The 16,843-nt window shown below is 34.2% G+C and overlaps 1 protein-coding gene and 1 pseudogene across 1 annotated transcript; both read left to right on the forward strand.

The window, feature by feature from the left end:
* The first annotated feature begins 1,401 nt into the window (after positions 1 to 1,401).
* Positions 1,402 to 4,579, forward strand: LOC114187202 (exportin-2 pseudogene; annotated as a pseudogene).
* A 5,663-nt stretch (positions 4,580 to 10,242) lies between these two features.
* LOC114187039 (cellular apoptosis susceptibility protein, putative / importin-alpha re-exporter) lies at positions 10,243 to 14,920 on the forward strand. Its single transcript, XM_028075141.2, has 2 exons — positions 10,243 to 13,207; positions 14,607 to 14,920. Exon 1 carries the CDS (start codon positions 10,316 to 10,318, stop codon positions 13,205 to 13,207), a length of 2,892 nt encoding a protein of 963 aa, XP_027930942.1. The 5' UTR covers positions 10,243 to 10,315; the 3' UTR covers positions 14,607 to 14,920.
* Positions 14,921 to 16,843: the final 1,923 nt, after the last annotated feature.

The following is a 16,843-nucleotide window of genomic DNA, read 5'->3' on the forward strand; positions in this document are numbered from 1 at the left end:
GTAACTCCATAGAACAAAAATAAAATACTGTTCCAATATATTGGAGAAAAAAATTAAATAAAAAATATAGAATATGAATTTCTGTAGAATAAAAAAAGTACTAGATGTCGACAACATCCGTTGAAAAAAAAAAAAAAACTTGGAGTGAGTCGGTTAGAAAGAGAAAAAAGTTGTTATTTTAATCGAGGGATAAAATAGAAAAAAAAAAAAATTGGAGGTACAAAACAGTATTTTGAGATGCAGGGAGAAGCCTCGATATTTTTAGGATTGGCCGGTTTTACTTTATCACTTTTATTTTGGGCATTTTTGTTCACATCTTGTATATGATAAATTAGGGTTTCTTATTGCACCCCAATATTTCTTTTGCACCACTAAACGATTTCAATTTTCAAAAGTATCCTTCACTAGCAGTAAATATAAAAAAAAAATATTAAACTCTTCTCTCTTTTCTATTTAACGAAAACTAACTCATTTACTCACACTTCACTTTAACGCGAGTCCAGATTTTTTATTGACTTTTTTGTTGTTGTTCTCTGATGAACATTAAAAATATACAAATACATTGTGTTAACATTTTAAATACCTTTTCAATATATTTTAAAACATCAAAATTAGTGGTAATCAGTGTATTATGGAAACACAATAGAGAAACAAAAGAACAAAACCCAACAGATAATCCAAATTCTCCTAACCCTAAAAGTGCAACAGCATAACTCTCCTCTCACCCCGAAGAAGCTCACGTTTTCTCTTTCTCTTATCTTCCACATTCTCCCACACTTTCCTTTCCGTATCATTTATGTTAATTATTTTGAATAATTTACGAATAGGATAGAGTAGAAGTGTTCTGTTTTGATATTGTGAAACCTTTAACCAAAAGTGAAAGTCACGAATCTGAAATGCAAACTCGAAAATGGCAATCGGAAGTCAACTTCTGATGAAGCAATCAACTTCCACTTAAGCAATCAACTTATGGTCAAGCAAAATGACAATGACTTCTGATAAAGGAAAACGAATCGACAATGACCATCAGAAGTCTACTTTTGTAGAATAGAAACACGTACCAAAAGTCGACTTCTGTAAGTTTATCATGAATCCCAGATTTGAAGAGTTTTCCAAAAGTGGGGGAAATTGGTAATCTAATTTTTGAAAGTGAACTTCCAATTTGGTAAATTTTCAGAAGTCAACGTACGTAAGCTTGTCATAATTTCCGGAAGTGAAAAATTGGGAATGTGACACAAAACTTTGGGGGTGTATGAAGAAATATTGGAGATGTAGGAAGAGAATTCCTTGATAAATACGTACTTTTTATGAAATGAAATTTTGTCATTAGAAACAAAAATTATATATTTTCCAGTTAAAATAACTATTCCAATATTGGGCTATATCTTCAGAGTAAGTGTAGAGATTGGGCCTAAACATTAAACTTTTGGTAACGTTAGGTTTTGAACTTTAAGTAGTACAGCATATGAAAACTGAAAAAACTTGAAAAACTCACATTCCCTCCCCAAAATCTCTCACAAAGTTTTCTGGCGATGGAGTGGAACCCTCAGACTCTGCAATTCCTATCGGAATGCTTTCTCCACACGCTGTCACCGGCGCCCGAGCCCCGCCGCCGCGCCGAATCCTCCCTCGTCGACGCCTCCGATCGCCCCAACTATGGCCTCGTGGTCCTCCGCCTGGTCGCGGAGACCTCCGTGGACGAGCAGATCAGGCAAGCCGCCGCCGTGAACTTCAAGAACCATCTCCGCACGTGGTGGTCCTCCGACTCTCCCATACTACCACCAGAGAAGGAGCAGATAAAGTCTCTGATCGTTCCACTCATGCTTTCCGCTACTCGTAGGATTCAGAGTCAGCTCAGCGAAGCCCTCGCGGTTATTGGTGAGCACGATTTCCCCAAGGCATGGCCGGCGCTACTTCCCGAACTCGTTTCCAATCTGAAAAACGCGTCACAGGCGTCCGATTATGCCTCCGTTAACGGCATTCTCGGTACCGCTGATTCCATTTTTAACAAATTCCGTTTCGCGTTTAAAACCAATGATCTTCTCCTCGATTTGAAGTATTGCCTCGATCATTTTGCTGCGCCTTTGCTTGAGGTTTTCCTAAAAACGGCGTCATTGATCGACGCCAGTGTCAATTCTGGCGCGAACCTGCGCCCGCTCTTCGAGTCGCAGAGTCTGTGCTGTAGCATTTTTTACTCCTTGAATTTTCAGGAGCTACCTGAGTTCTTCGAGGATCACATGAAGGAGTGGATGGGTGAGTTTCGAAAATACCTCACCACCACATATCCTGCTCTCGAGCGAAGTGGTGGCGATAGTCTTGCTATTGTCGATAAGCTTAGGGCCAAGGTCTGTGAGAATATTAATCTGTATATGGAAAAGAATGAGGAGGAATTTCAGGGTTATTTGAATGATTTCGCTCTTGCTGTGTGGACCTTGCTGGGGAATGTGTCTCAGTCTTCTAACCGGGATCAGCTCGCCATTACCGCTATCAAGTTTTTGACCACGGTCAGTACTAGCGTTTACCATACCTTGTTTGCCAGTGATGGCGTTGTTCCCCAAATCTGTCAGGGCATTGTCATTCCCAATGTGAAGTTGAGGGAAGACGATGAGGAGCTTTTTGAGATGAATTATATAGAGTTTATAAGAAGGGATATGGAAGGTAGTGATCTTGATACTAGGAGGAGGATTGCCTGTGAGCTTCTCAAGGGAATTGCCACGCGTTATGGGGATGTTGTAAGGAACATTGTCTCTTCGCAGATACAGAGTTTGTTGAGTTCATTTGCTGCCAACCCTGTGAATAATTGGAAGGACAAGGACTGTGCTTTGTACTTGGTTGTTTCTCTCGCTACCAGGAAGGCTGGAACCAGTTACCTCTCCACTGATCTTGTTGACGTTCAGAGCTTTTTTGAATCCGTAATTGTCCCTGAGCTGCAGAGTCCCGATGTGAATGGGTATCCCATGCTTAAGGCAGGTGCACTAAAGTTTTTTAGTGTGTTCCGTAATCAAATATCCAAGTCCGTGGCATTGAGGTTTTTCCCGGATTTGGTTCGGTTCCTTGCTTCGGAATCAAATGTTGTACATTCTTACGCTGCAAGTTGTATTGAGAAACTCTTGAGGGTAAAGGATGAGATGGGTGAACCGCGCTATACTTCAGCAGACATCAATCCTATCTTCCCGGTACTGATGAACAATCTTTTCAGTGCCTTAAAGCACCAAGAGTCTGAGGAGAATCAATATGTGATGAAATGCATTATGAGGGTGCTCGGGGTTGCTGATCTTTCTGCTGATGTTTCTCGAGTTTGCATTGAGGGGTTGACCTTTATTCTTGGCGAAGTTTGCAGAAATCCTAAAAATCCTGTTTTCAATCATTATATTTTTGAGTCTCTTGCTATTCTTGTGAAGCGAGGCTGTGAGAATGGCTTGTCTGTATCTATTTTCGAGGCAAGCCTTTTCCCTAAGCTGGAAATAATTTTGACCACGGATGTAACCGAGTTTTTTCCGTACACGTTTCAGTTGCTGGCTCAGCTTGTTGAGCTAAACAGATCACCCATTCCGCCAATTTACATGCAGATATTTGAGATTCTTTTGTCGCCTGATTCTTGGAAAAGATCCCCAAATGTTCTTGCACTTGTGCGTCTACTCCAGGCCTTCCTTCAAAAGGCGCCAAATGAGATCAACCAAGGGGATAGACTAACTAAGGTGCTTGGCATTTTTGACACACTTGTACAATCTTCTAACACATCCGATCAAGGATTTTATGTACTCAACACCGTGATTGAAAGTCTTGAGTACGATATTATTAAACCTTATATTTCCCATATCTGGGCTGCTCTTTTCAGGGAGCTCCAAAGAAGACGAACAGTAAAACTTATAAAATCTCTTCTGATTTTTACTTCACTTTTTCTTGTTAAACACGGGCCTTCAAACCTTGTCGATACTATGAACGGTGTGCAGCCAGATATTTTTAATGTGATTTTGACTCAGTTCTGGATACCTAATCTTAAGATGATTACGGGAGCTATCGAGCTTAAGTTGGCTGCTGTTGCCTCAACCAGACTCATCTGTGAATCTCCAATTCTTTTGGATCCTTCTGCTGCTGAATCCTGGGGTAAGATGGTCAACAGCATTGTCACTCTTCTTTCACGGCCAGAACAGGAAAGGGTTGACGAGGAACCTGATGAGTCAGATATTACAGAAAATGTTGGTTACACTGCTGCATTTTTTCGTCTCTACAATGCTGGGAGGAAAGAAGAAGATCCACTAAAAGATATAAGTAATCCCAGAGAATTTTTTGTTGCTTCGTTGTCTCGGCTTTCGACCCTTTCTCCTGGAAGATACCTGAAGGTCATCAATGAATTGGTAGATCCGGCAAATCAAGCTGCATTACTCCAGCTTTGCAATCGCTTTAATCTCCCAATTGTTTAAGTACTTGACACAAACCATCTTTCTTGCTTGGTTTTCTTTCTGTGGGTTTTCCTTTAGGTTAGAATTTCAAAGATTGGAAGCCAATGTCCTATTGAAGTTTGCATATATTTGTGTGACTACGAATGCAATTGGTATCTTTTGCTGTGGATTCTTCAGTTTGGGTGGAATTTTGGTAGTCAACTTCTGTTGCAATAATGCATGTGTTTATATGTATATGGAATGGGTTTGAGGTAAAATTTTCAAAACTAAAGTAGTATATTTTAATAGGCAATAGAGTTGGAATATGGAATAGGATTGGTTGTTAAAATGAAATAGGATTTCCTTTTTTCATTTTTTTTTTTATAATTTTAACTTGTTTCATAGGGGGGATGAAACATAATTTTAAGTTTGAATTTACTTTCATGCTGTATGAAGGGTGGCTGCGGTTGTCTGTATCTGATAAGTGAGTCCCACCATTTACTCAATTTTCAGTCCTTGAACATTTACTTTTACCCAAACATTAATATTCAATTTTGTGTACTAACTTTTATTACATCTCTCTCCTCGTCATTTTTCTATTTGTTTTGGATATCAAGTTTAGAATTTTTTTCTGCTAATGATCATGGGTTATACAAGTTATAATGCATTGATTCTACTTATGATCTCAGCCATGAATATCACAGTTTCAGCCTGAATCCATAAGCTCTAAATTCTGTTTTTTAATTGCAATGTGACTGCTGTGCAGTGTAGTATATATTTATTGACAAATAATTTTTTTTTCCTCATTTGCATCTGTTTGTGGCGAATTGTCCATATTTTGACAGAATATTTAAAATGGTTATCATTTATACTGAAGGTTTAAAATGGTTTTCATTTTCGTAATTTGTATTTTATTTGGTCTTTTTCTGTGACGTCGTTTAAATCAATAACGAAATACTATATAGTACACGTAACACATCTTAAACACGTAATACAAACAGTGTCACATGTATGTTCCGTTATTGATTTAAACGGTGTCACAAATAGAACACGAATTGCGAAAATGATGATCATTTTAAATATTCTGTCAAAATAAAGACTATTCACAATAAACACTACAAAAATATAGACGAAAAAGGTATTGAAGTTATATTTATTTAATGCTCCCTTATATTATTTTATAGCGGTTATCATTTCAGCAGCTAAGTGAGTAAAAATATAATGTTCTGGCCAATTTTGTTTAAACCTTCACTGTTGTGATTTGAATTCTAAGGAGAACTCAATTCCTAAGCCTAAAACTCTTGCATTCTTTGCAAAATAGTGAAAACTAGGCACCTGCCATTAAATGGTAATGAAGCAAAGAAGTACTCACAAAATGTCAACAAAGCGGTGAAGGTGGATAAGAGCATTTTCATTGTAGGGATAATTCTCTGAGATGATGGATTTCATTGTATCATATTACTTTTAAGTTTACTTTTTTAATTTTTGTTTTAATATAAAAGTCTCTTTTTTATATATATTATGTCAGGATAGTGGCTTAAGATAGAAAAAATAATTTTTATTCATACAAACTTTTAAATTTATATTATGTCAAGATATTTTATTAGAAAGGTAGTGTAAAACTAAAATATTAACCTTTAAGACTTAATTTTGTGAACGCAACAAAAAGATGTTCTAACAAAAGTATTTATTTGATTTTTTTTTATTATATAAGTTATGTCTTAATGTTTTTCATTACACTTCTACAATTATTCATTCTTTAAGATTTTCTTGGATATTTAATTTTATTATGGTAATTAAATGATTTTTGAATATTACTTTTCATACTACTTAGGAAAAAGAGTTTAAGAGATGTGTATTGATTTTTTATCTATTTATAAAAGAAAACTACATGAGGAATATTTAGGTAATTAATTATAACAGGTCATAAGTACCATATATAACAATTTTGTAATATAATTACTAATCACTTACATTAAATATTTATTCAAAACAATTACCTATATTTAATACATGTTTAACACTCATATTCAAGTTTGAAATAAATAAATTAGATTTGAGATTTCCTTAAGGAATTTTGTTAGCTAGTTTATTATTTAGTTTTATTTATTTATTTATATTTAATTTGTGCTTAGCATTCTAACATATTGTTTAATTTATTTATTTTTATTTGCACCATTTATTTTATACTCTTAAGCCTTAAGTGTAGACTTATAAAACATATTTTAGTTTAAATCAATTATGTGTTTGCTGAGAGACAATTTAGATTAGTGTTATTTAAGGATGTTAAAAAGTTTGTATTCACGGGTATTCATGGATAAAATCCATAACGGGTAAGAAATTGATACGGCAGGTAATGGGTATGTGTATTTTTTTATATGTGTATGTTAACAAATTGTGTACGAGTATTATAGTATCCGTACCCGTGGATGTTCGTACTTGCTATACTCTAATTTAAATTAAAAATAAAAAATATGATTAAAATATTAACACATTGATTTTAACTGAGTCATTTCTTATCATTTGGTTTTAAAAAATCTCAATTTCTTTGTAAATTGTCATTCAATACTATCTAAATGAGTTGTTTGGATTTTTTTTTTAATTTATGAATATTATGTATTGTATTTTATTTGAAATTATGGTTAAAATATGTTGTTAAATATTTTATTTTTTTCTAAATACACGCAGATACCCATTGATATCCGTAGATATTAAAAAAATATGCAAGTACCACATAACAAATACTTGCACGAATATAGAGACGAGTATAAGGCAAATATTTATTCAACGGGTAGGGTATGTGGGAGCTACTACCCATATCCTACCTACCATGTTGACATCATTATTTTTACCCTAACTTCCTTGACTATTCACAAGGCAATAATGAAGTTGAATTGGAAAAATATAATTAATTGGATAGCATTAATGACTACATTATCATTCCTACCTTCTTGATAGTGGTATCAATTAAAAAGTGGCATGTTCACCAAATAGATATATGTAATTCATTTCTCCATGATGATTTGGTTGAGGAGGTGTACATGAAATTTCCTTCAGGTTTAAAAAACACTAACCCAATTTAGTTTGGAGGTTGAAAAAGTCCTTGTTCGACTTAAAACAAATTCTTTATTATTAGTTTGCTATATGGCTATAATATTGAAGCACTATGCTTTTTGCAATCCTATTCATATTACTCACTATCTATGTTGCACATGAAAGAAATACATCTCATATGTGGATGACTTGATCATTGCATAAAATGAAGCTTAAGTGTTTATTTTTCATATGAAGCACTTGGGAGCCTTAAAATATATTTTGGCGTTAGAGGTAGCGTGTAATCACGAGGGGATTTAACTTTGTCAGCAAAAATATGCATTGCAAATCATTGAAGACATGAATTTATTAGGTGCCAAACCAACGAATTTTTCAATGGGACAACACCATACACTATAGTTGATTTTTGATACACCTCTTCAAGATTTGGAACCTTAACAAGGCTGATTAGGCGATTAATCTATTTGTCTCCGACTAGACTTGATCTTGTTTATTCTATACACATTTTTATCTTAGTTTATGCAAAAACCTCATGAAGAGCATTAGAATACAACCTTAAGAGTTATTAGATATTTGAAGAAACATTTTGGGCAAGGTGTTCTACATCAATCTAATAGTAATATGGAACTACAAGGATGATGTGATTTGGATTTGGTGGCTTTCCACTTACAATACACTATTTGACTAATTAGATGACACTTATTTCTTCTTCAATATCTTGGAAAGCTAAAAAACAATCAATAGTTTCTCACTCTTATAGAGAATTTGAATATTGTTGTATGACAAAGACTACATGAGTTAAAATGGCTCAAACAATTACTTGGTGATTTGAGAATTAATAATTCTAAATGGATGTGATTTTATTGGGATAGCCGGTCAATGTTACATATAGCTAAATATCTAGTATTTCATGAAAGAACGAAACATATTGAAGTTGATTGTCATTTTGTTCCTTTCTTTTTCTGTTTTATGCATCTTATTATTTTACATATTATTTGTGTATGAAAGATTTGAAATGAGTTTCGTTTTCGTTTCTGTTTGTTTATGTTTTAATTTTGTTATCTTTCCAACATTTTGTGGCCTTAATTTATGCAACAACGTGTTATAATATATAAGTAGCTATGGAATTATGATTTCAATTGCAAATATAAGTTGTTCTGAGTTTTATGAATATTTTTTTTAAAAAGGAAAAAATTTGAAAATTGACATTAAAGTTTATTTTAAAGCTATTTGGTTTTCATTGTGTTATTGTTGCTTAGTTACCAAGATAAAAAAGATAAAGAATTAAATATGTGTTTAGTCTTTAAACTTTGATACATTTTTGGTCTTGAAATTTAAAAAATAAATGAATATAATATTTTTAACCCAATTATGTTAATTTTTTTTACGTGTCAAACGAAATTTATAGTAACATTTGTTGTTTACACAATTTGATACGTTTTCGTTTAATATGTTTAACATGTAAAAAAATTTAACATAATTTAATTAAAAAATTATATTCATTTTTTTAAAGTTTGTGGATTAAAATATATCAAAATTTTGGACATGGAATAAAAATATATTTGACCCAAAAATAAATATAGTCATATCTATGAATATTAAAGAATAATAATTATATCGATGAAATATAAATACATATTTGTAATCTTAATCTTTTAAATCAGAACATGCGAATGATAATGAATAAAGAAATATGTGATTTCTTTCTTTTTCTACATTGATATCCGTTTGAAAAGATTAAGACACTTAATTTACTCGATATTTTATTTTTAAAATGATATATTTGAAAGATTCTGATTGTTATTTTATATTAAGGATAAGAGAACATGTTTTCTAGATGAAGTCTTCTTGTATAGTTGTAAGAGATGATTCCACAGAGTATTTTATGTTATTTTACTAAAATTGTAAAATCGATATGCTACAACTAAAAGCAATGTATTAATAAAAAAATTAATATTTGTTGGACTAAAAACAAAAAAAATGGGAATCGGAATTAAAACGATATATTTATATAGGAATAAAAAGATTTATTTTTACAAAACAAATAAGTAACTTTCTTAGAAAGGAAAGTGACAGAAAGATAAAACTAACTTAATCAAGATATTTGATTGTTATTATTAACATTTCTTTTACAAATTTTTGATTATATTTCTTGGAACAAAAGTTTGTAACCATTCTTGAAATTCTACGAGTCTATATCCATTTGTGTCTTATTTATTTGTATACATATTTATAAAATATATAAAAAAATTAAATTAAAAATATAATATTATAATGATCTAAATTTTATAATAAAATATTAAATAAATTAAAGATATTTAAGTAATTTAAATAATAAAAATATAGATATGTATACTAAAAATTTGAATATGAACTACATATTTATACCAGTCTTTAGTGAATTAAATATTTTTTAACAGGATTAGTGACCGGTTTTCAATGCTTACACAAGCAATGCTTTCACAAATTTATTTGTCATATCTTTTAAAGAATCGATTACATATTAAAATAATTTGTAATAATATTTATTGTTATAGAAAGCTTGTGGCAATCATTAAATATATATATATATATATATATATATATTATTTAACTAATTTTCATTTTATTCATATACTATAACTTATGTGTTCTTTAAGGCGTAAAATGTCTAATCCTTATTAAAAAAATTATTTTATAAAAAATATGAATTTCTGTCAAACTGGGTCGTGGTGTCGTAATTGGGCCTAAACTGTAGTATGTAGCCTATTATTACAAGTCTACACGTGTCTTCTTAGGTTATAAATGTGTGCAGTGAATCACTGAACAAAATTTTGGGTGTTCAAACTTTAAATTGAAAATTCCTTTTCACACAAAACCTCTCACAAAGTGTTGTGGAGATGGAGTGGAACCCTCAGACTCTGCAATTTCTATCGGAATGCTTTCTCCACACGCTGTCTCCGGCGCCAGAGCCCCGCCGCCGCGCCGAAGCCTCCCTCGCCGAAGCCGCAGACCGCCCCAACTACGGCCTCGTGGTCCTCCGCCTGGTCGCAGAACCCTCCGTGGACGAGCAGATCAGGCAAGCCGCCGCCGTGAACTTCAAGAACCATCTCCGCACGCGGTGGTCCTCCGAGACTCCCATACTGCCCCCGGAGAAAGAGCAGATAAAGTCCCTGATCGTTCCACTCATGCTCTCAGCTACTCGTAAGATTCAGAGTCAGCTCAGCGAAGCCCTCGCCGTTATCGGTAAGCACGATTTCCCCAAGGCATGGCCTGCGCTGCTTCCCGAACTCGTTTCCAATCTGAAAAACGCGTCACAGGCGTCCGATTATGCCTCCGTTAACGGCATTCTGGGCACCGCCGATTCCATTTTTAACAAATTTCGTTTCGTGTTTAAAACCAACGATCTTCTCCTCGATTTGAAGTATTGCCTCGATAATTTTGCCGCGCCTTTGCTTGAGGTTTTCCTCAAAACGGCGTCGTTGATCGACGCCAGTGTCAATTCCGGCGCAAACCTGCGCCCGCTTTTCGAGTCGCAGAGTCTGTGCTGTAGCATTTTTTACTCCTTGAATTTTCAGGAGCTACCTGAGTTCTTCGAGGATCACATGAAGGAGTGGATGGGTGAGTTTCGAAAATATCTCACCACCACTTATCCTGCTCTCGAGGGAAATGGTGGCGATGGTCTTGCTATTGTCGATGAGCTTAGGGCCAAGGTTTGTGAGAATATTAATCTGTATATGGAAAAGAATGAGGAGGAGTTTCAGGCTTATTTGAATGATTTCGCTCTTGCTGTGTGGACCTTGCTGGGGAACGTGTCTCAGTCTTCTAGCCGGGATCAGCTCGCCATTACCGCAATCAAGTTTTTGACCACGGTCAGTACTAGTGTTCACCACACCTTGTTTGCCAGTGAAGGGGTTGTTCCCCAAATCTGTCAGGGCATTGTGATCCCCAATGTGAAGTTGAGGGATGATGATGAGGAGCTTTTTGAGATGAATTATATAGAGTTTATAAGAAGGGATATGGAAGGTAGTGATCTTGATACTAGGAGGAGGATTGCATGTGAGCTTCTTAAGGGAATTGCCACGCATTATGGGGATGTTGTAAGGAACATTGTCTCTTCGCAGATACAGAGTTTGTTGAGTTCATTTGCTGCCAACCCTGTGGGTAATTGGAAGGACAAAGACTGTGCTATATACTTGGTTGTTTCTCTCGCTACCAAGAAGGCTGGAACCAGTTACGTCTCCACTGAGCTTGTTGACGTTCAGAGCTTTTTTGAATCCGTAATTGTCCCTGAGCTGCAGAGTCCCGATGTGAATGGGTATCCCATGCTTAAGGCAGGTGCACTAAAGTTTTTTACTATGTTCCGTAATCAAATATCCAAGTCCGTGGCATTGAGGTTTTTCCCGGATTTGGTTCGGTTCCTTGCTTCGGAATCAAATGTTGTACATTCTTACGCTGCAAGTTGTATTGAGAAGCTCTTGTTGGTAAAAGATGAGGTGGGTGGGGCTCGCTATACTTCAGCAGACATCAATCCCATCTTCCCGGTGCTGATGAACAATCTTTTCAGTGCCTTAAAGCACCAAGAGTCTGAGGAGAATCAATATGTGATGAAATGCATTATGAGGGTTCTGGGGGTTGCTGATCTTTCTGCTGATGTTGCTCGAGTTTGCATTGAGGGGTTGACCTTCATTCTTGGGGAAGTTTGCGGAAATCCTAAAAATCCCGTTTTCAATCATTATCTCTTTGAGTCTGTAGCTATTCTTGTGAAACGGGGCTGTGAGAATGGCTTGCCTGTATCTGTTTTCGAGACAAGCCTTTTCCCTAAGCTGGAAATAATTTTGACCAATGATGTAACCGAGTTTTTTCCGTACACGTTTCAGTTGCTGGCTCAGCTTGTTGAGCTAAACAAATCACCCATTCCGCCCATTTACATGCAGATATTTGTCATTCTTTTGTCGCCTGATTCGTGGAAAAGATCCCCAAATGTTCCTGCACTTGTGCGTCTACTCCAGGCTTTCCTTCAAAAGGCACCGAATGAGATCAACCAAGGGGATAGACTGACTAAGGTGCTTGGCATATTTGACACACTTATACAATCTTCTAGCACATCTGATCAGGGATTTTATGTGCTCAACACTGTCATTGAGAGTCTTGAGTACGGTGTTATCAAACCTTATATTTCCCATATCTGGGCTGCTCTTTTCAGGGAGCTCCAAAGAAGACGAACAGTAAAGCTCATAAAGTCCCTTCTGATATTTATTTCACTTTTTCTGATTAAACACGGCACTTCAAACCTTGTCGATACTATGAACGGTGTGCAGCCAGATATTTTTAATGTGATTTTGAGTCAATTCTGGATACCTAATCTTAAGCTGATTACGGGAGCTATTGAGCTTAAGTTGGCTGCTGTTGCCTCAACCAGACTCATCTGTGAATCTCCAATTCTTTTGGATACTGCTGCTGCTGAATCCTGGGGTAAGATGGTGGACAGCATTGTCACTCTTCTTTCACGGCCAGAACAGGAAAGGGCCGATGAGGAGACTGATGTGCCAGATATTTCAGAAAATGTTGGTTATACTGCTACATTCGTTCGTCTTTACAATGCTGGGAAGAAAGAAGAAGATCCACTAAAAGATATAAGAGATCCCAGAGAATTTTTTATTGCCTCAATTTCTCGGCTGTCAGCACTTTCCCCTGGGAGATACCCGAAGGTCATCAATGAAGTAGTAGATCCGGCAAATCAAGCAGCACTACTTCAGCTTTGCAACGCCTATAATCTCACAATTGTTTGAGTAAGTACTTGAGACACCTTAGTTTTTATCAATCTTGTTTGGTAGGTTTGCTTTGTTGAAGTTTCCGTCTGTTAGAATCTGAAATGTTGGACTTCATTTTGTAGTTGGCAAATTTTAGTAAGACCTTGTTGAAATCAGCATATATGTTCTGTTATGGACTCTTAAGTCTGGGTTGGATTTTGATAGTTAACGACTGTTGTGATAATGCATAGGTTTTTTCTGGCCAGTGCGGCGGATAACCCTGTCCTTTACTAACTACTCTTTGATTGCCCTAACTTGCAAGGTGTTTAAATTTTTTTCAATTGGACAGTGAGTACAGGTGTATTGTATTTCCTTACAGAATAAAATAAAAAATTATTCATATACTTAACAAAAGTTATCATGCCAAGACAGTTGTTCTTTTAGGTTTTCTCAACACTATCAGTGGTTTAGTAACAGTTGAGGTAACATCTACAAATGTAACGTAGCCATGTTTTAGTAGGTAATAAAGTTGGAATATGGAATTGAGTTGATCGTGAAAATCTAGTGTCCTGGCTGTCAGATTTTAAATATTAGACACCAATGACATTTTCAAGTTTTCAAATCAAATATTTTTGAGATTAAGTATGGAAGTAACTTGTATGTTCTATGGTGGACTCGAACGATTGGGTGGGATTTTCATAGTTAACGATTGTTACAGTATATAAGTTTTTGGTGGCCAGTGGGATGGATTAGATTGAGTTACGAATTACAGTTCCATTATTTTTACTAGGTATTGAAGTTTGTTTGAATGAATCTGAGTTACAAATTATTGGTCCCAATCTTGCCAATACACTTATTGTCTTAGGAATTCCCATAGCTTCTTTTACACCTACTAGTTCCGTAGCATTTGTGGTAACGTTTACAAATTGTAATACTAAGCACAAAATTGTGGTAGCTCTTGAAGTAGGCATATTTTAGTAGGTAAAAAAGGTGGAACATGGAAAACAGGTTTGGTTTTAGAAATGGTGTTGGATGCAACCTTTATAATTTTAATTTGTTTTGTAGAGGTTGAAAAATCATTTTGACGAATGAACTTACTTTCATGTTATAAGAGGAGTGACTGGGATAGTGTGTATGGTGCAAGTCAATTGCATCATTCGCTCTACTCTCATCTGTTCCATATTTTCAATCTTGCTCTACTTTCATCTGCTCCATATGGTTTTACCGAACGAGGAATTAATTTTCAATCTTGTTACTTTTACTCGAATAAACGTTTATGCATTTGTTTTGCGCATCAACTTTCCCATTTGTGTGATAATGATGAATTATACTAAAATGCTTGAATATAATATGGAGTTACTATTAGTCAGAGCCTACTGCTGCATTTATGAAATAGCCAAGGGTTTTCAATAAACAATCTATGTTTGTTTTTCTGCAGTTAGTGTGATGAATGTACTGGGCTTTCGAAGTACGGTTGAGTCTGAATCCATGAGCACCAAAGCATATTTTTCAAGTGCAATGTGATGTGTTGGTATTTTAATGTATAATTATTTAATGCTCCCTTTCATTTTGTTGCTTTTCAGCCGCACTGGAGCAAATTGTAATGAATATATCCGTCAATTTTGTTTAAACTTGCATGTTAAGTACAAAATTTATGTAGGTATTTTGCGATATCTGCTTCGGAACACATTGCATTTCTCTTTTTTGGGATGCAACTACTATTGAATGAAATATGAGGATGAAATTGTAGCATTTGAGTTTACCTTTGCGAACACATTGCATTTCTCTTTTTTGGGATGCAACTACTATTGAATGAAATATGAGGATGAAATTTTATCATTTGAGTTTACCTTTGCAAAATCATCGCAAAGTCGTTATTTGCAACACTGTTAAGTTAAGACTAGGGAAATTGATCAAGATTAAAATTCATAGCTTATTACTTTTCAGTAGCATTGATTTTGTGGTAGTATAAAGCTCAAAGGATGATTTTTTGTGAACTTTTCATTGGAGTGTTACTTGACTTTATTTGTGTCATTACTCATGTATTGTAAGTGTATTTAGTTATTCCAATGTTAGCGTGTGGTTGATGGAATAGGCTTATGTTACTGTTTATGTGCGATTGGACCTAATGATGGTATAAGGTGAGGTGATATATTACGTATTACGTGTTTGGTTCTGCATCAATGTGGTTTCCACATCAATGGGCGTTGTTTACTTACCTTTATATTTCTAAACATGTGAAAAAGTGATTTTCATATGAATGAAACCTGGTGAGTAGTTAAGATTCAGTATTATGATAAGAGAACCAAAAAGACAAATCACCCATATCAAAATAATTAGAACTCAAAATGTATAAATATATTTCATTATTTCCTTTATGTTGACTGTAATTTTTCTTACTGACATTTAGATATATCATGGCAAAAAATTATATTAATGGGTGTTATTATTAGCCTTATGTTTTTCATTCATGATAAGCGGGGTTTTTTGGTTTAGTTTTTATTATTTTTTTAGGAGTGATAAAGTAGATCATGATTTTCAACTTGTCAATCTATTTTAATTTGGCTAGCCTAATTTCTAAAATAATTAATAATTTAAGAAATTAAGAAATTGTTTTTTTTTTTATATTATATCTGTTCAAAAATATAAAAATTGTAATTTAAATATTAAGAGTCATATATTAATTTTTAATTATTAACTATAATATAGTAATTTGTAATATCGTAATATGTAGATATAATAGTTATTTTAATTATTAAATTAAAGACATTTATTAATTATTTATTAACTTATAAAATATTTATATATATTTTATAGATAAAAAATTAAAAATTAAAAAAAGTTGGCGCACAAATTTTAGTCTGTTTTATTACTGTGGGCCAGTTTGTTCCATTTTCTACAGACAATAAAGAGTTAGATCTAGCCCTTTTTTACACACAACAAAGGGTTAGATTTAGCCTGACTATTTGAATTAAGGGTTAAATATGTTTTTGGTTCCTCAAGTTTGAACGAAATTTGGGTTTAGTCCCTCATCAAAACTTTTGACCAATTTAGTCCTTCATCTTCCAAAATGCGTGAATTTAGTCTTTTTAACCAAATTTTGTTAAGTTTATCTGACATTTCAAGCGCATTTCATGATAGTATTTAAATTATTTATACTGTTTGACACATTTTTGCTTCAATATTAACTTAAATACTATCATGAAATGCGCTTGAAACGTCAGATAAACTTAACAAAAATTGGTTAAAAGGACTAAATTCACGCATTTTGAAAGATGAAGGACTAAATTGGTCAAAAGTTTTGATGAGGGACTAATTCCAAATTTCGCTGAAACTTGAGGGACCAAAAACATATTTAACCCTTGAATTAAATACGGAGGACGAAAGTAGAAAAAATAGTTATGTTCAGGGATGAAAAACTTAGTTCAACCAAAATATTATATATAGTAATTTTTAATTTTTAAGTATTAAGTTCTAATTCATGGTAAAAGAGTGATTATGCTATAACTTGAAATCAAGTTCTAATTTTTAATTTTTATTTCCATTTACTGCTCAAACTTAAAATTATTTTTAAGGACGCTTACTCCACTACCACTAATGTATTAATAATTTGAAGCGTGGTGAATGCAAATCATTGATAGAAATTGTTGAGAAGAACACAGAATTGTTAAACAT

Source organism: Vigna unguiculata, chromosome 6 (genome assembly GCF_037176805.1).
Source record: "Vigna unguiculata cultivar grain cowpea cultivar isolate G323 ecotype 2 chromosome 6, ASM3717680v1, whole genome shotgun sequence".
In the NCBI taxonomy this organism is placed as follows: domain Eukaryota; kingdom Viridiplantae; phylum Streptophyta; class Magnoliopsida; order Fabales; family Fabaceae; genus Vigna; species Vigna unguiculata.